This window comes from Montipora foliosa, chromosome 8 (genome assembly GCF_036669935.1).
Source record: "Montipora foliosa isolate CH-2021 chromosome 8, ASM3666993v2, whole genome shotgun sequence".
Classification (NCBI taxonomy): Eukaryota; Metazoa; Cnidaria; class Anthozoa; order Scleractinia; family Acroporidae; genus Montipora; species Montipora foliosa.
The window spans coordinates 7605654-7625653 of record NC_090876.1 but is presented as its reverse complement, the minus strand read 5'-3'; the positions used below and the strand labels follow the sequence as shown (position 1 = coordinate 7625653).

The 20000-nt window shown below is 39.7% G+C and overlaps 1 protein-coding gene across 1 annotated transcript in view; it reads left to right on the top strand.

Moving 5' to 3' along the window:
* Positions 1-20000, top strand: part of LOC137968216 (collagen alpha-2(I) chain-like) — a 163162-nt gene that overhangs the window by 15863 nt on the left and 127299 nt on the right. Inside the window, exon 4 of the mRNA XM_068814834.1 lies at positions 16248-16805. Within this exon, the coding sequence (XP_068670935.1) occupies positions 16248-16805 (558 nt within the window). The remainder of the gene's footprint in view (positions 1-16247; positions 16806-20000) is intronic.

The window sequence follows — 20000 nt, the reverse complement described above, 5'->3', positions numbered from 1 at the left end:
TTCCTTTACGATAAGAATCAAACACGAACTGACCTCTTTGGCTTGATCGTTTTCCCATGGCAGACCACGTGATGTTCTCGAGCGAATTCTCCTTTTGTTTTTTCGTAAGTTATTCTTAAATAAGCGCGTGCATAAGACGACATTTGAAAGAAACTGCTCTCTGGAATAACATCACCTGGTCTGAAATGGGAAAACCAAAACGTACAAGCTGAAGAGGTCAATTTATTCTTTCCTAGCAATATGGTTATCCTCTGGCTTTTTCACAGGCTTTTAACAACCTGGTAAAAAGTTTAAAGGAGCCGAAAACAGCGGTTGGCGATTATTTTCACCTGGCTCTTTTGCATCTATAAATGCATCTAAATACAGCGAGTTTCATGATCAGTTCCAGATTTCGCGAAAGGTTCAAGAGTTCTGGAAACAAACCTTGTTTTTGTGGCTAGTGCGCATGCGCTAGCCACTATTGTCATCATGCAACTTCTCCGAAAGTAGATAAGTAACAATAGAAGATGTTCGGAACCAATCAGCACTTAAGTTAGGAGATCTTCGTTGGCTCTTCGTTCACCGAGAATTAAAGTTAATCATGCGAAGGAAAGGGGATGGCTGCCTCCTGGGCTGTTTCTTCTTTCATTGGAATTTTAGCTCGTGAGAGAGCTCAGGTTGAAATTTTGAAATCAAGTAATTAGTACCATGCTTTATTTCAGAAAATTTACCGCCATTATTCAGTGATTATTTATCACAATTTTCACCTTGACTTCCTTAATGGTGTGGTGAAATCTCTTGTCAGGCGGTCAGTGGAAAACGCAGACTGCAGACTGAGGGTAAAAATGGGGACTGGAGATTGAAGACCAGAGGTAAAATGCAGACTGAGGGTAAAATAAAATACTACTAATAAAAAACAAGTCATAAGGATAAAATAAAGAGTGTTCGACCCGTTCGTACTTTCACACTGAAGCCCCAACATAGCTCCCATCGCATTGGTTGCCCCACCGCATGTTATAAATCGGAATTTTCATCGAACTCTGTAAGAATTGAAGCTGTTTGAATCCTCGCGCGCGCAGAAATCCCCTCCAACGACACCCGACACCACGGCTGTTTTTTTGTTGTTGTTGTTTGAAAAAGTATAGTTTCGTCAAGTGAGTTGCTTTTAGCCAAAGAAATCACCGCCCCGTATTTCTACTGTCCATTTTGCTGCATCAAACGAAGTCACCCAGTAATTACCCAATAACTCAATTTATTTTGACACGCATGGCTACAATACTGAATTTACGGAGGAGGTAACGTGGATGTTGCAACGATTTAACGTTTCAGTTTGTATGAAATTCCCGCGTCCGAATTGCTTGGAATACATGAAATTCTCTGTGCATTTTGTTGCACCGAAAAAAAAAAACAACCGGGATTACAACTTGCATACCTTTCAGGTATTCCGAGTAATAATTGTTGGTTTTTCGATCGATATCGCTCGATGCACCAGTGTGAGAAATAACTTTCTGAACTTTGAACATTTCAATGCATCTGGAAGCGCAAAAACAAAGCACAGATGGTTTTCTCTGGACTCTTAAGGACGTTCGCGCCCAAAACGTTCCCACGTACAGATTTTCTTAAAACTTGCCACGCAGAAAGGTAATGATCTACTTTTGCCAAAAAGGCAAAAAAAAGTGGGGGGTCACCGTACTCGTTTCCGAAATCATGAGGTGCACTTTTAGACGCTTGTGTTATTTTCAGACGATCTTAGCTTACAACTGTCAGCAATAAAAAAGCTACATTAGTGAAATTTAGATCAGGTAAACGTACTCAATTCAACATAACTAATATAACTAAACAAACTTTTGCAGCTGATGTCTTCTTCTGAGGTGAAATAGACCTTGAAAAACGATACATATTAGTCTAAGAAAGAAAACTTCGGGCGCACGAGAGCATAAAAGGCGAAATATTTGTGTCATGATTGTCTATTCGCATTGTCACGTCATTGCGTGACATTTCCGAGAAGACCTGGGTCCACAGCTATCCCATTCCATTCTTGTGGAAAATGTTTGCACCTTTAGCATCGTGTTTACCTTCATCGTCTCCGATGGATGACGAGTGCGTGACATGCGCGAAAAAATGCGCAGTAGCAATGGGCGCGAACGTCCTTAAGTATGGCGCGTACTTAACAGCAAAGTCCCTAAAAGGTGCAGCGACCTTTTTATAGAAATTTCCTCTGCAGTCATGATAATGTGAGTTGTTGACAAATGTAAAACAGGATTCTGTTCCAAGCACTCTTTATTTCATCCTTGACTCGTTTTTTTTTATTATTAATAATTTATTTTACCTCAGTCTGCATTTTCTCCCTGGTCTGCAGTCTGCAGCCTGCATTTTACCCCCGGTACGGTCTGCAGTCTGCAGCCTGCGTTTTACACTGACCTTCTGTTCCATATGGGAACATGATGACTTAAATAATTACTCCTTGCCAGGCTTTTCAGTAACTATTTACAATATGAATACTAATACTAATATCAGTCCAAAAACAATAAAATATACTAATATCTACATATCTACGAATTAACGCCTAATCATCTACAAATTGTCTCTTTCATTAAGCATGCTGGTTTTCAGAGAACACTTGAAGGCCTTGACTGAGGTGGAAGATTGTAAACCTTCGTCAAAGGAGTTCCATAGAGATGAAACTGCTCTATAGGCAAATGTGCGTTGACCACTAAAGGTCCTGTATAAAGGGATATAAAGGTTATTGTTATTACGGGTTGAGCGATCATGAACAGATGATCGTTTTTTAAATTTCGTATATAAATAGTCAGGCGCTAAATTATTTGCACATTTATATGCCATAACAGAATCTCTAAATTGGAGCATCTTATCTACTGACAGCCAGTTAAGTTGTCGGAGCAATGGTGTCACGTGGTCATATTTCTGTGAACCAGTAATGATTTAACAAGCAAAGTTCTGGATAAGCTGCAGCTTTTTTATGTTATTATTGGATGTATTAGACCAAACTGACGAACAATAAAACAATCTGGACTAGCTTTGACAAGCACGAAGAGACTAAATGAGAAATGTGGCTGTCATAGGTCAGATGAGAGTCGATAATTACGCCCAGGTCTCTTGCTGAGTCGACAGGTGTGAGAGTCTTTCCCATGAACAATACGGAGAAATCAACAGAGTGCCATGGCAACATGAATAAATATAAAAAAGGCATTTAAAATCGATTTTGTTTATTTGCAGAAAATCTGGTCGTTAGATTTTCTTTATAATTTGCACGCAACAAGCTTGTAACGATGCTCACAAGTTAACACTATTTTAACTAGATGCTTCTGTGAAGCATACACTGGCTTGCCTGTGGTACGTGCTACAGAAAATCAGAAGGCACTGAATTGTGTGGTATTGAAATACAGCATTCCAGTCTCTGAAGAATAACAAATAAAAGAGAAGCGAGAAACATTGGCTTCTGGGCCGACATGTTGATAATTTTCAAGTTCCCTCACAACTTCTTTTCACCACAAGTGTGCCCTATGAGCATCCGAAAACTTTGTAATACTAAACTTCACTGAAGTCAAGCCCTGTTTCGCTCGGTTAGTGTTGGGATGGGAGACCAAAACAATAAACCCCTCATGAAAAACAGAAACATCTGACCGAAAATACTATTAACGCTAACAAATGCGAACTCAGCAAGGTACAGATTCTGTTAGCTTGCTTTATGCAAAACAAATATTGATGAAAAAGCAAATAAATATTGATACACAGTCTTCAGAAAGAGCAGAAGGAAGTTTCCCGGACGGTCGATCGAGAATAAAATATTTACGACATGAAAACAACATTAATTTTGAACCGTGAATATAGAATATAAAAAGTTACGATCAGCGACAAACATTTTGGGAGATTTTTGCTACGTTCAAGTAAATTGCAAAATCGAAAGTGACATGGCCGGAATTCAGCGGGCGCCGTGATTAAGTTACCGCGGCATGTTTACTCGCCAAACAGTGAAGCATCTGTGTCAAATGATGGCAAGATACCGGGTTTTTGTAAGTTTCTTTTTCTGTCAAGTGTTATAAAGTTTGACAATGAAATGAGCGAAGTCAAAACAAAGATCACAATCGCCCAACTCTTGTTTATGCAAAGTCAAAATTTACTCTCCAAGACGCGTACGACGTAATTTATCACCAGGTAATTCCATCATTTTGCAAATAGCAGCTACTTTATTATTCATCTGCGTCACAAGTTTTCACTGATTTTGGGCCTCATTTTGTTGAAACTCAAGCACGCTTCCAACAGGCCTGTGAACCCTTCCTGCTTACAGAGCAATACTAAAAAACTTCTCCCATATCACATTTCAACCTTAAGCTCGAAAATTCAATACACAACATGATATTATAATTCACAAAGGCAGAAAATACCACAGAATCCTTTTCCAGCGAAAGTTTTATTGAAACAAACAACATATTTGCTCTTAGAGGCGAAAACCTCTTCCTATTTGATTGCGTGCGTGAAGACAAGAAACTCAATTGTGTCAAATTACCATGTACTTCAGGTAAATACTGCTCACTTTGATTTCGTCTCGACGGGCGATAGATTGTTGTCGAAGTCCAGTACTCGTCGCTTTTGAGATTCATGCCTAGTTTATCCAACTGACTTTCCATTATTGAGCTCCATAAGGGTATATTTTGTTTAAGGATCCACTAACACGCCCTTCGCGTTGCATGACTTTCGACGCCATTGCAGGCTAAGTTAATGATTCTACAGTGTCCACCAGAGAAATCTACGCAGTTCCACTACCCTCTCGATCCTAAGAAAATACGCGCAGAAGGCTCTATACACAAAGACACCACTTACCAGGGGAGTGACAGGCAAGACTTTTACCGACACGGAAAAAGAAAAAACGAGATGCTTCCGTGAAGCATACACTGGGTTGCCTGTGGTACGTGCTACAGAAAATCAGAAGTCACTGAATTGTAATACAGCATTCCAGTCTCTGAAGAATAACAAATAGAAGAGAAGCGAGAAACATTGGCTTCTGGGCTGACATGTTGATAATTTTCAAGTTCCCATACAACTTCCTTGCACCACAAGTGTGCCCTCTGAGCATCTGATAGCTTTCTAATACTAAACTTCACTGAAGTCAAGCCCTGTTCCGCGGGGTTAGTGTTAGGATGGGAGACCAAAACAATGAACCCCTCAAAAAAACAGAAGAATCTGACCGAAAATACTATTAACGCTAACAAATGCGGACTCAGCAAGGTACAGATTTTGTTAGCTTGCTTTATGCAAAACAAATTTTGATGAAAAAGCAAATAACTATTGATACACAGTTTTTAGAAAGAGTAGAAGGAAGTTTCCGGGACGGTCGATCGAGAATGAAATATTTACGACATGAAAACAACATTAATTTTGAACCGTGAATATAGAATATAAAAAGTTACGATCAGCGACAAACATTTTGGGAGATTTTTGCTACGTTCAAGTAAATTGCAAAATCGAAAAGTGACATGGCCGGAATTCAGCGGGCGCCGTGATTAAGTTACCGCGGCATGTTTACTCGCCAAACAGAGAAGCATCTGTGTCAAATGATGGCAAGATACCGGGTTTTTGTAAGTTTCTTTTTCTGTCAAGTGTTATAAAGTTTGACAATGAAATGAGCGAAGTCAAAACAAAGATCACAATCGCCCAACTCTTGTTTATGCAAAGTCAAAATTTACTCTCCAAGACGCGTACGACGTAATTTATCACCAGGTAATTCCATCATTTTGCAAATAGCAGCTACTTTATTATTCATCTGCGTCACAAGTTTTCACTGATTTTGGGGCTCATTTTGTTGAAACTCAAGCACGCTTCCAACAGGCCTGTGAACCCTTCCTGCTTACAGAGCAATACTAAAAAACTTCTCCCATATCACATTTCAACCTTAAGCTCGAAAATTCAATACACAACATGATATTATAATTCACAAAGGCAGAAAATACCACAGAATCCTTTTCCAGCGAAAGTTTTATTGAAACAAACAACATATTTGCTCTTAGAGGCGAAAACCTCTTCCTATTTGATTGCGTGCGTGAAGACAAGAAACTCAATTGTGTCAAATTACCATGTACTTCAGGTAAATACTGCTCACTTTGATTTCGTCTCGACGGGCGATAGATTGTTGTCGAAGTCCAGTACTCGTCGCTTTTGAGATTCATGCCTAGTTTATCCAACTGACTTTCCATTATTGAGCTCCATAAGGGTATATTTTGTTTAAGGATCCACTAAAACGCCATTCGCGTTGCATGACTTTCGACGCCATTGCAGGCTAAGTTAATGATTCTACTGTGTCCACCAGAGAAATCTACGCAGTTCCACTACCCTCTCGATCCTAAGAAAATACGCGCAGAAGGCTCTATGCACAAAGACACCACTTACCAGGGGAGTGACAGGCAAGACTTTTACCGACACGGAAAAAAAAACCCAGTAATAATAATTTGACAGAGAGATCTTTGATTATCCCTTGTTGAAGGTTCACTGGAATATTTAGAATTTCCTCTGTTAAAGTTCAATTTTTTTTTCAATACTCCAGTTACTTATTTCCTAAAGTACTTTCGTGCCAAATTTCGTTAACTTCTAACGAGTGGTTCTCGAGAAATAGGCGTATTTCCGAGAAAGTCTTGTATTGAGCCTCTTATCCCAGTGATTACGAAGATAATTAACATCTCGTTGGATTCTGAAATCTTTCCTGCAAACTGGAAAGTGGCTGTGGTTATAACTTTGCTGAAGAAATTGGGTGTAGACTCAGTGTTTAAGAACTTGCGTCCCGTGAGCAATTTAGCCTACATCTCTAAGCTTTTAGAACGTGCTGTATTTAATCAGATATATGACCACATAGTTCGGTCAGGTCTTTATCCGCTGTTACAATCTGCATATCGCCGACATCATAGCACGGAGACAGCGTTAGTCAAGGTCGCCAATGATATTCTTTTAAATATGAACTCGCAAGGAGTTACGCTACTTGTCCTCTTGGATTTAAGTGCCGCATTCGACACAGTAGATCATGGAATTTTGCTTAGACGCCTGAGCACAAGCTTTGGTATACGCAGGAGATCTCTAGAGTGGTTTTCGTCATACTTGTTGGGGCGTAGCCAACATATTCTGTTCGATAGGGTAAAATCAGATAGCTTCGATTTGCGCTTCGGTGTTCCACAGGGAAGCTGTCTGGGCCGCTTCTTTTTGTGGTTCACGCCTCTAAGCTTTTCGAGATAATACAAGCGCACCTACCTGACGCTCATTGCTTCGCTGATGACACTCAACTTTACTTGTCTTTTAAGCCCGACAGTCCGACGGATCAGGCAGAGGCGGTGTGCGCCATGGAAAGATGCATTGGTGACTTCAGAAAATGGATGTACCAGGATAAATTAAAAATTAATGATGATAAGACGGAATTTTTTATTATTGGATCTAGACAGCAATTGTTGAAAATTAATCCTTGTACGATCCGTGTTGGCACAATTGAGCCTGTGTCTGAAGTACGCAATCTTGGCTCCTGGTTTAACTCCAATTTCTCTATGTCTACCCATATTTCTAAGTCCTGTAGTGCGGCATTTTTCTGGCTCCACAATATTAAAAGAATAAGTAAATTTTTAGTAAAAGATAAATTAGAAATGGTTCTTCACGCTTTTTTCACAAGCAGAATTGACTATTGCAATGGCCTTCTTTATGGACTTCCAGACTGTGAAATATCTAAACTGCAGAGGGTACAGAACGCTGCAGCCAGGTTACTAACTTCAAGCCGAAAATATTATGCCCGTTTTGCATGATTTACACTGGTTGCCAGTTAAGTATAGAATACATTTTAAAATTTTACTTTTAACTTTTAAAGCACTAAATGGTATGGCACCAGCTTATATTAGCGATTTAATTAATGTAAGAAAGCATGCACGTTATTCGCTGCGCTCCAATTCTAGCATTATTCTATTACATCCAGCTGGGAAAATGAAAAAAACCTTTGGTGACAGATCTTTTAGAGTAGCTGCGCCTACACTGTGGAACGCGCTCCGTACAAGCCTGCGCAATATTTATTCCATTTTAACTTTTAAATCTTGTCTTAAAACATATCTTTTTAAGTTAGCTTTTAGCCTTTAGCGCTTAATTACTTTATTATTGTTTAATTTAGGTTTGTACATATTTTAATAGTATAATTTAATACTATGATGCGCTTTTGATCATTGTATGTTAAAAAGCGCAATATAAATTCATAAATTATTATTATTATTATTATTATTATTATTATTATTATTATTATTATTATTATTATTATTAAGCTTTTCCGCACTCAATCGCAATTTTTTAACTCACTACGCATGCGCTGCATTTAACTGGGTTCTTTCGATGACAAAGAAAAATCTGCGAATTGCGGAGTTCTTTGCATCGTTACCTTTTCTAACTTACATTTCTCGTAAAAGACTAAAACCATCAAAACACTTTGTTCAATTATGAGAAAAAAATAGTACAGGTAGCGGAAGCATTGGGCAAATAAGACCCCGTTTACACTGATCCGGACAAACTTGTGCACGGACAAAAACTTGCACGGTTCTTCGTTGCGTTCACACGGGACCGGTGGAACTGGACGAATTTTTGAATGGCTAAGTGTGCAAGTTTAGGACCTAAAAAAAGCAGGTTAACTTTTTGACCGGCACGGTTCCAGTATGCGTACAGACTCGTGAAAACACCCGAACCGTGCAAGGTTATGCGCGGTTAGCGTGGTTAAGGCATGGAATCTTCTTATGTTTTTTTGGTTCCTAAGCAAAAATGTTTCAAGGTCGCAATTTCTTACTTTCACAAAGTTACATTTCCCTCCGGTTTAAAATCAAATTTGACAAAAACCAAAAGCACGATACTTCTTAGTTTGTTTAGGATTCTGTCTTTTTTGAAGCTTCAGGCAGCCTCGGGGGAATTTGTTCTTGTCGTTATCAGGGAACTTTTCCAAAGACATTTTGTTTATGTCTTCCTACTTGCTCCTCAGTGTCTCCTCAGTCAACTCCTTCGCCTGCTTTTCGGACTATGTAGTCTAAAACTACATGCAACAACGCATTTATTTTATCTGTCCACAGAAAGTTTTTGTCTGCCCCCATGTTCGATTTACCGCGTACTTCACCAAGCTACAATGTGATTGGCTAAAAGCATTATTCCAACCAATCACAGCAGAGAGTTAAAAAAAAGCCATTCAAATGCCGCGACTGGTCTCAGATTTTGTACGGACCCATGTAAACACCACTGCGATCTGTAACAAAATTTGCACTGTTCCATGTAAACAGGCGGTCCAGGTACAAAATACGTCCGTGCAAAAATTTGTCCGGACCAGTGTAAACGTAGCCTGAAATGATTGCTGTATTGAAGCCATGTTTTTTTTTTTTTTGCAATCCTTGCACGCGCGTGCTGCATTGCGTTAGCACGAGCGCGCGCGAAAACTGTGTTCGGCCATCTTAAGGGCCCACAGACGGATTTTTCGCGCGTTGCTAAGGAAGTGAAATGTTACTTCCGGTAACTGACGTCATTATATCATGAGCTGACAAGGAAACCCACTCACAAGCAAAAGTCACCGCACAAACTGTTGTTTCCATCGCAGGTTTTTCCACGCCCTTCCTCGCGCTCATTCTCAGATCAACTGCGCATGCGTAAACGAACTGACTTCCGGTTTGAGAAAAAAGCTAAATTTCCGGCGGTTTTAAATTGAATTCATTTTTTTTTTTACATGGCACATTGCACCCCCAAATACAGAATATAGCTAAGCATTGAATTTTTAAAATCATCTTTTTTGAAAAAGTTATGGGTATTTCAGTATCGTTTATGTCTTTGAAAACAACATTTTTGAAAATAAAAAGAAAACCATGCTTGGCTGGATGCAAAAACGAATACAAATTATCAAACCATCGATTAAATACCCAAATTGCGTAGCACGGAGACAAATTTAGAGTTTCTTTTATTGGTCACGTGACCATGGGCGTGGCATGATAACGTCATATTTAGGGTCATTGGCTTACAAAAGTTGGAAACTGACCAAAATAATGCCAAATTCACTTAAATTACTTAACCATTACATCCTTAGCAACGCACCGTCCCCAAAAAATACGTCAGTGGGCCCTTAAGGCAAGACTTTTGTCTCGCTCCAAACTTCTATAAAACAAGCCGGACCAAATTCTACCCCTGGAAAATTAGACACGATGAGGCCTATCGTTTCAGCGAGCTCTAGGACAGTCACCTTATGTTTGGCTAACAATTTCTGGCATTCACCTTTCAGCTTTAGTTCTTTATCGCTTGTGGGTCTCACAGAATCCAGAATAAAGCCAAGGAAACTTATCACTTGAACTTGTATTAAGACTGATTTAACAGGGTGAATCAGAAAACCCAATTTAGTGAGAAGAGTCACAGTCTCCTTAACTTTTAAAAGACACTCATGTTTAGCGTCTCCTTGTATCAGACCGTTGTTAACTTTATACATTAGTAAAAGTATATCTTATAGCCTTCTATTATATACTACAGTAACGTTCCATATGAATCCGATGCGTCGTTAAATACCGCCCTTAAAGCTCTTTCCTGTAGCCCATTCAAGTTTTCACCAAACTTTAGTTTCTCATCAATATGTACACCCAATATTTTAATTGATTGGGTTTGCTCTATGTGTTCACCATCTATGGCAAAGTTAATTGTTCTTTCTGTATTTTCACACCCTAATGGCGTGCATTGGTATTTTTCACAGTTTACTTGAAGTAAATTGTCCTTACCACTCTTTCACGCGAATCGCCAGCCGCCTAGGCTTGGTGATCATCGGTGTACGTGGAGATACTTGCTTCCTTCACTTGCATTGGTAAATCATTTTGCAAAATATTTTACAGAAGGGGTCCAAACGTAGAGGGGTCCAAATACAATCGCATCAGGTTTAAGACGTTTTCGGAGAAGTTGTATGCTTGAAGCTTTTTAATCAAGAGGGCTGGGTCCGATTCCAAGACACCAACAATATTTCTACGGTCAAGCTCAGTATAAGCAGTACATGGTAATTTGTAAGCATGTTTTTTTCCTTCAGTCCTAATTCTTTGTTGTCGTTGGTTAAAGAAGGTTGGTTAAAATTCTGCGTAAGAGAAAGTTCAGATCATTGAAAACTGCCTTGAAGAAATGAAGAAAAAGCCTGGTTGGAAAAATCCGTTCCAAAATCAACACGATATATCACAAAACGGTCTTTAAATGTTTTTGTACAGTTGCAAAATGCAAGGCTGAACAACAAACACTGAGTGAACGAAAAAGCAGGGTTCGACGTGGAACAGGACAAAATCCAAAGTCTAGATACAAACATTGTTAACATGACGACGGCAGAGTCGTTGAATTTTTTTTTGGTTGACAAAATTTGTTGAAGAACGGGTATAAAGGTTCATACATACGTTTCATCGATGTTTTGATAAGCTGTTAGCCTCATGAATTATTAACGAGGTTTTGAAATTCCAAGATACCACTGAAACGGACTTGAAACTAAAAAGTTTGATTGACAATTAACGAATTTAAAAGACAAGAAATACGCTTATAGCAGAGATAAAGTTTCTCACTGCCAACGTTTTCATTTAAGGCTGGCTTTAAATTATGGATTAACCACGCATGTCTGATCGACCAGTTGCGAAGATTTCAAAATCGGATCACCTTTTCTTCTATGGTTGGTGGAGAAAACATGATTTGCAATTCCAAATTCGTAACAATTTGTTGTTAGTGCTTTGAAATGTTCTGTTTTTCTGACACGTAATCGGCGTTTCGTTCTCCCGATATCGAATCATTGCATTCCCAGCAGTTTGCTTTGTACGCGACTTTTGAAAAATGACTTGATTCTTTGGGTATTTTGAGCTTGAAAATACCATAGAAATTGTTTAAACAAGACCTCAGCTGTGTTTTGATGTTTACTGTGATGACCTAAGAAAGGTAGAAACATGAGAACTTCATTTTTGTTAACTGTTTGTGCAGGATCTTTTGGCTTGCTCTGATGTCTCCGAGACCTTTCCACGGTTTCTGACGACGAATATGTTAGTATCGAAGCTTTGAAGAATTGAATGATTAATAAAGTCCCCTTAATCTTAGCCCTGTGCTTGTTATCTGAAGACTCAGATTTTTCGACGCAAGGGTGCTCTCAGTAAAACAAGGAATCGCAAAACCCGATACCCATTACGCCGGCAGAGCTTGTCACCAGTTACCCGTCACCCACCAACTATAACCCATTACTTGTTACCCGTTACCCGTCACCCGCCACCTTTTACCCGTTACCTGTTACCTGTTACCCGTTACCCCTTACTCGTCACTTGTAACCTGTTACCTGTTATCTGTTACTCGTCACCCGTCAAAATACCTGCCGTTGCCCCCAACCAATATGGCGTCAGGAACTGTGAAAAGGTCTATTTATATGATATTTAACAGTTCCTACAGGGTAGCCATTAAGTACTGAAACAAAATCCTCTTGAGGTCATCCAACGTCAGCTTTAACAATCGAGTTGACGAAAAAATTCTAATGCAGCGATAAGCCAAAGTGCGGTCAAGGCTTATTTTGTATGCACGCGGAGTGAAACAACCTCATTTGGTACAAAGACCGGTGAATGTCTTCTTTCGATTTATTGATGCTTCCTCTTATCTAGTAAGAGTCCTCCAACCTATCTCTACAAACTGTTTTTCAGTTGACGATTCCTCAGTTCAGTTTTGTAGAATACGCCAAACAATACACCCAAAATGGCGAGTTCTTTCATGTGTTTCTTTGATGTCAGTTCATTATTCACTCATGTTCCACTGGATGAAACTATTCAAATTTGCCTTCACAAGCTGTATGCCCTCGCCAATCCATTAAGATTACTCCGCTCGGTCCAGACCTAAAGAATTTACTCTTGTTTGCAACAAAGAAAAGTCATTTGGTCATATTTTGGCAAACAATCATTTTGAAGTAAGGGGCTGTGCAATAATTATCAGGAGGGGGGGGGGCCCTAAAACCAGAGGGGGGGGCCTTAAGTTAAAATAATGGAAAGGAGGGGGGGGGGGCTCTACATTAGATTTCTCAAGTAAGTTGAGGGGGGGTCTTAATTAAATTTCACAAATTCGATAATGAATAAATAAACATTTTCCAAATAGACAGATGCCACGCCTTTGACTATCCATAATGTCTAAATATTGCATCAACATAAACACATGCTTTAACTTATTTAGAATGTCAACATATGATAGATTGAAACAATCGCTCATACACAGAAGTCACAAACCACGTTGTGAGCTTTGCCAATAAAACATTTGGCATTTAAGAGGTCCCGCAGACATGCCAGGTCTGTTCTTGATTTAAACAGCGAGAGGGTTTCTAGGTCTACAGTTTCTAGCTGAGGAATGCCACATACTTCTGTTTCATAGTTGTCATCAATGGGTTCACCTCCCAAAGACCGAAAAATTATACAGGTTCGGGTCCTACGGCTTTCTGAGGCAGCAATCCTCTTCTTCTCCCTTTTTTTCTTCTGTTCCTTCTTTTTTCTTGATTTGGATGCTTTAGATTTGGCACCAATAGGAAATGTCGCTTTATAATTATATTTAGCCATCACCCTATCCAAGTCTTCTACAAGATGCAGAACGTTTTAACCGACTTGAGACTTTATTGAATGACGTTGTTCAGCATTAAACAGCTGAGGCCAGTCTTCAGTGTTTTTCTAACTTGGTTACGACAGCATTAAGCTTGTCCTGGATATCATTTGCCTCTTGTTTGCAACGTCTGATGTTGCTGTCATCATGGGGAGCTGGCTTGTAATCCTTTCGGAGAACCCTTCCTGCACAAGCAGGGTTGTCGGATAAAAGATATTGGTATCTGTTCTCAAGTTTTTCAATATCTAAAGGTACGGGTTAGAGAGGGGGGGGGGGCACATCATAATTTTGAGAGAACGTGAGGGGGGGGGGGGTCACAGCTAATCTTGACGCTGCTGGAGGGGGGGACCTATCTAATTTTTCCTTTGATGAAGCTCATTTTAGGACCCCCCCTTCCTGATAATTATTGCACAGTCCCTAATGTGGGTGATGCACATCATCAATCGGCCTACTATCTGGTTCCGGTATGTGGACGATGCATTTACTCTTTTCGAGAACAAAAATGATGCTTTGAGTTTTTTACATTACCTGAATGGGAGACACAACAACATTAAATTCACCGTTGAGTTTGAACAAAACGGTGAAAATCCATTCCTTTATATTCTTATGAAACGCAACTGTGAAAACTCTTTCTCGACATCAATCCACAGGCGAATCACTCACTCTCTGTTGGTGTTCTTGCAGCTTTTGAACTGCCAACGGTCGCGTTGCTCTGATTGGTAGATTCGAATAGGCTCAAATGCTTCGAATTCCTTTGGTCTGGTTTCTTGCACCGGTCATGTTAAAAAGCTTTATTATGGATTTCAGGATCGCCTTTCTTTGTGAATTTTCGAAAGGTGAAGCTCAAATTCGGCGAAGGTATGGGACATCCCTAATTAATTGGATGCTGGTGTTTTTAAGGTGAGAATGTCACTGGTTTGGCGTCAGTTCCAGCTTGAACAAGACGAGGTCACTGGCCGGCGGCTCAGTGTTGCCTGCTTCGTCAATTTTTTTCGGGCAGGTACAAAACACTGGTCTCAGGTCACAGGTGCAGGTCACAGGTCATTGTTTTACCAATACAGAAAAAACCCTAACCGTTAACAAATGCTAACATTAGGCCTAAAAACTCTAATTAGCTTAATTAGGCCTAAGGTTAGCTTTAATGGATGTTTAGAATACTTTCTGTATAGGTAAAACAATGACCTGTGACCTGGACCTGAGGCCTGTGTTTTGTACCTGCCGGTTTTCTTCACTCTCTAACCGGCGGCCGAGAAAAGATCTCCCGGCAAAATGACGCCTAAAACAGCTCGAAACGACCAAAAAAAAATAACACAGGACTCAGTTGACGCTTTGTTTGATCCTTCATTGAATTATTTGCTTTCAAACTTTATTGCCGAGCAAATCGCAACTGTCGTAATATTCTTCTGTATTTATCCTTCTACAGATCGAAAACAACAACACTAACAGAGGGTGGTCTGCCTGTGATCAATCTATCGAAAGAGGACATTCACCATTCTTTATACTAAATTTGACTCATTCACTCCGCGTTATTATAAAATAAACGTTGTCCGCACTTCGGCTTATCGCTGCATTATAATTTGTTCGTCATCTTGATTGTTACAGCTGACCTTAGATGACCTCAAGAGGATTTTGTTACTTAATGGCAACCCTGTAGGATCACTGAGAAACATCAGAGCAAGCCAAAAGATCCTGTACAAACAGTTAACAAAAAAATAAGTTCTCATAGTTCTACCTTTCTTAGGTCATCACAGCAAACACCTAGCCCTTTCAACTCACGGTACAGCTCTCAAAAAATTTAATATGTATGACCAATGCGGCCAGTTTCTGTACCTTTCTGATTAAAATTATGATATTGAGCAAACCTACGTCAGCGAATTTGGCTCCCAATGATACATTGAAGAGGGACAGAAGCCTCTTTCCTAAAAATGCCGATATTATATGGGACATGATATGAATCCCTGACTACTGGAGTATGGACTGTAATTAAGTTATGAAGAGAATCACCCTGACCTTAAAAGGTGCTTTTTGTCCTGACTTTCATGAAAGAATGCTTTATTATATTTTCATATTATGGGGCAATTTCAGGAGCCCATTACCCGAAACCTCCATCTTCCATATTAACCCTCTGAATCAACTCTGTCCCGTATCTTTCTATTTTTAGAAGCACCTCGCAGAGGGGCTTTACGGGGTGTTTTCACAATAGCTGATCATAACAGACCTATGGTCAGCCATTTATTACGTCACATACGTATGTGACGCATGTGAACTACTTCACGTATGTTCTCAGTCACGTACGTCACATACGTCAAAATGTAGTACTTCTAAAAATAGAAAGATACGGGATAGGGTTGACTCGAGGGTACAGTACAGATGGAAGCTCCGGGAAATTTGCTTTCCTGCTAAGATCTACTTTCTCTGCATAACTTTAAACCGCGCAAAAATTTCCCTGTATTGGTATGGATCACCGATAGCAAATCAAAGTATCTCAAGGTGCACAGAACGTATGCGCAATAACAATAGTAGAAATTGCATCAGCTGCTTTTCCGAGCTGACGAGTAAAAGCGATAACGAGTACAAGGCTGAATTTCATTATCAGTCAGTCAAATAAATCATTTGTTACATCTAATTTCTCCTTCCTATTTCTTCCTCCCTAGTTTGCGACAAGAATTTTGACCTGACTTTTATTATTGATGGCAGTGGGAGTATTGAGGACGCAGGAGAAGGGAACTTTAAGCTGGTTAGAAATTTTGTGAAAGAAATAATTGGGGGATTCAACGTTGGGCTTTCAACTACACGTGTAGGATTAGTCATCTTTTCTGATACAAAACATCTGACAAAGGTGTTCAGTTTGGATACTTTTTCTGACAAAGCAAAAATGTATGAGGCGATCGATGAGGCGGTGTATCCTAGAGGAGCAACCTTTACGGGGATGGCCATAGAGTTGGTCAGGAAACAGATTTACACTGATACCCAGGATAGACCAGACTTTCCCAATGTTTGTATCATCATCACGGATGGATATGCCGACGATGACATCGCAGAGCCAGCAAAGAGACTTAGGACAGGAACCACCATCTTTGCCGTAGGAGTAGGACAAAACTTTAACAAGCAGGAGTTAATCACGATGACCGGTAATAAAAGTCATGTTTACACAGCCGATTTTGACAAACTGAAAGACATCATCACAGAAATAAAAGAGTCAGCTTGTAGAGGTATGCACAGGACAACTTTTTCTTATAACTAGGCTCTCTGAAACTGTAAGGTGCTGAAAATCAATGAATTATTTGCCAGTTATCTGAGACCTACGTTATGCGCAAAGTATTCTGGGATCGTCAGGGGGCAAACATTGCAAGTGTACGACAGAAAGTTGTGTCTTCGTCAAAAGCAGTGATATCGGAGAAAGAATAACGTATTGTCGCCGTGATTTTGTGAGACATGAAGATGACTATTATTTTTGCGTTAAAATTGTAAGTTTTTGTGTGATTACCGCAATAAAATCTATCCATAAACGTTCTTTCCGGCTTGTGTAAGATCGATTGTGAAATATCTAGCTGTATCAAGTAATGCATGGTCTCGAAATAGTACAAAAGTAGGTGTAAGTTTGAGGAGATTGACTCAATAAAACCTTTTCAGTGGTCATTACATGTGCTGAGTACGTTTGCAGAGCTATAAATCGTGATACGTTCAAGGTTATAATGAGTACTGAGCTCTGCTCTGCTTAGTCAGCATAATTGTTTTAATACATCAAAGTAATCCCCTCTTTGTCACGAAAAATCAGTGTCCATGATGAGTTTAAAAGTGAACCATTTTTTGTTTAGTGAAAAATGTACAAATAGGTTTCTTGAGCAGCGTTGCGCAACTTGAGTTGTCCATAGTTTTTATTTCACATGTTTCTCCACTGAATTCGACGGGAAAGAGAAGTAACGGCTTCAAAACCTCCGAATGATATTCACTAAAACTGCTTGACAACTTTCGGTTTCCTCCGTGTTTTCTATCACTGGTTTCATCCCTCCACAGCGCAATAGGTCGGCAAACAATTCCCGTCTTCCCGCACAACAATTTCTCTCCTTTGAGGGGGTAAAATAACGGCAGCCATGTCAATGATCTAACACGTTATAACTAAAAGAAAACAATCTCGATACACGTAATAACATATTGAAAAGTCTTTATTGAGTCAATCTCCTGAAATTTATACCGAAGCTTGTACTTTCACAATCAATCTTACGCAAGAAAGAGTGTACGAATCGATATATTTCATGATCGCAATAATCACACAAGAACTTACAATTTTCACGCACAAATGTCAGTCCACCGTGTAGCATACAATCACGCGAAAATGCGTTATTCTTTGTCCAACATTCACTCCTTTTGACGAAGACAACTTTCTGTTGTACATTTCTTACTTTTTACATAACGTAGTCTCCAATTACTGGCAAATCATTCTTTACCTAAAATATTGTGTTCACCAAAGTGAGGACCTATTTGATGCGGTCGATGTCCGGAGGGGTGACCAACTAGGAATACTCTCGTCTTGCGGTGAGCAGCGATAGTGAATTGGCGGAAGCAGTCGCCTCCCACCAATGTGAACTGGATGCCTATCCTATTTCCTGTCCTAAGGGGACTGAGTTTATGCTGGTCCTCGACCCTGGATCCCTTACTCCATAAAAACAAACATGCGGCTTATTCTGCCTGTGATTTATAATCTACCACTACCACTACCACAACAACCACCACTACTACTGCCACTACTACTACCACTACCACTACGGTCTACCACTACCACTACCACCACCACCACTACTACTACTACTGCTACTACTACTACTGCTACTACTACTACTACTACTACTACTACTACTACTACTACTACTACTACTACTACTACTACTACTACTACTACTACTACTACTACTACTACGTACTACTACTACTACTACTACTTGATGATGATGATGATGACGTTATTATTATTTTCTTTGCTTTTCAGTCTTTTTCACCCCATCATCATCATCATCATTATTTTTACCTCTGTAATGGATTGTAACTTGAACTCGCAATTTGACCTGCTCTTAACGAGTTCGATAGCTCACTGCACCACAATCGGACGGTCATTGGTTCGAAACCGTTCAATCCTGGGGTTTTTCAGTCTTACCAGTAGTATTACCCTACCAGTAGTAGGGTTAGCAAGGATAGTGTAGTGGTGAATACGCTCGCCTCCCACCAATGTGGCCCTAGTTCGATTCCGGACTCGTGGCCATATGTGGGTAAAGTTTGTTGTTGGTTCTTTACTCTGCTCCGAGAGGTTTTTCTCCGGGTTCTCCTGTTTTCCTCTCTCCTCAAAAAACAACATTTCTAAATTCCTATTCGATCGGACTGAAGGCCATATTGGAAACTACTTGGTCACCAGTAAATATGTAACCCTCGTTAAAGAAAGTGTATTTCATTTCATTTCATTTCATTTCATTTCATTTCACCAACTTACAACTTCTAAAGTTTGGCGACTTTGCGCCATACTCTTTTCAGCTTTTATCTCCATGTTTATCCCGCGGTTCAAATATATGGAATTCATTGTTCCAAAATCATATCAATTAATTGTGTACAGGTTGAGGCGGACTCGCTTATTGTTACAAATTGACTTTCCACCCTCTTAGGTACTGATCCAGCAGAATCTTTCTGATTATTCTTGCTGTTCACAAGCAAATGAGCTTTCAGTAAAAAGACCATACGAATACACCTATCAGATCTCACGTTTTTCAGCCACTAGGGAGAATGCTTTTATAGTAATAGGTGTTACCCTCTTTAAATAAAGGTTATTATTACTATTAGCCCCAAGTCCATTTGGATTGCCCTAAGGTTCCGATGTGACAACAACGCCTTAGTTAAACTTCCACAGGCGCCTCAACTTTGTTTTTAGATCTTATAATTTTTTCAACCTTCTTCTGTTTCTTTGGCCGACTCTACTGTCGAATGGGCATGCATTTGTGCACCCGTCACCCGTCAAAATACCTGCCGTTGCCCCCCAACCAATATGGCGTCAGGAACTGTGAAAAGGTGTATTTATATGATATTTAACAGTTCCTACAGGGTAGCCATTAAGTACTGAAAAAAAATCCTCTTGAGGTCATCTAACGTCAGCTTTAACAATCGAGGTGACGAACAAATTCTAATGCAGCGATAAGCCAAAGTGCGGACAAGGCTTATTTTGTATTTACGCGGAGTGAAACAACCTCATTTGGTACAAAGACCGGTGAATGTCTTCTTTCGATATATTGATGCTTCCTCTTATCTAGTAAGATTCCTCCAACCTATCTCTACAAACTGTTTTTCAGTTGACGATTCCTCAGTTCAGTTTTGTAGAATACGCCAAACAATACACCCACAATGGCGAGTTCTTTCATGTGTTTCTT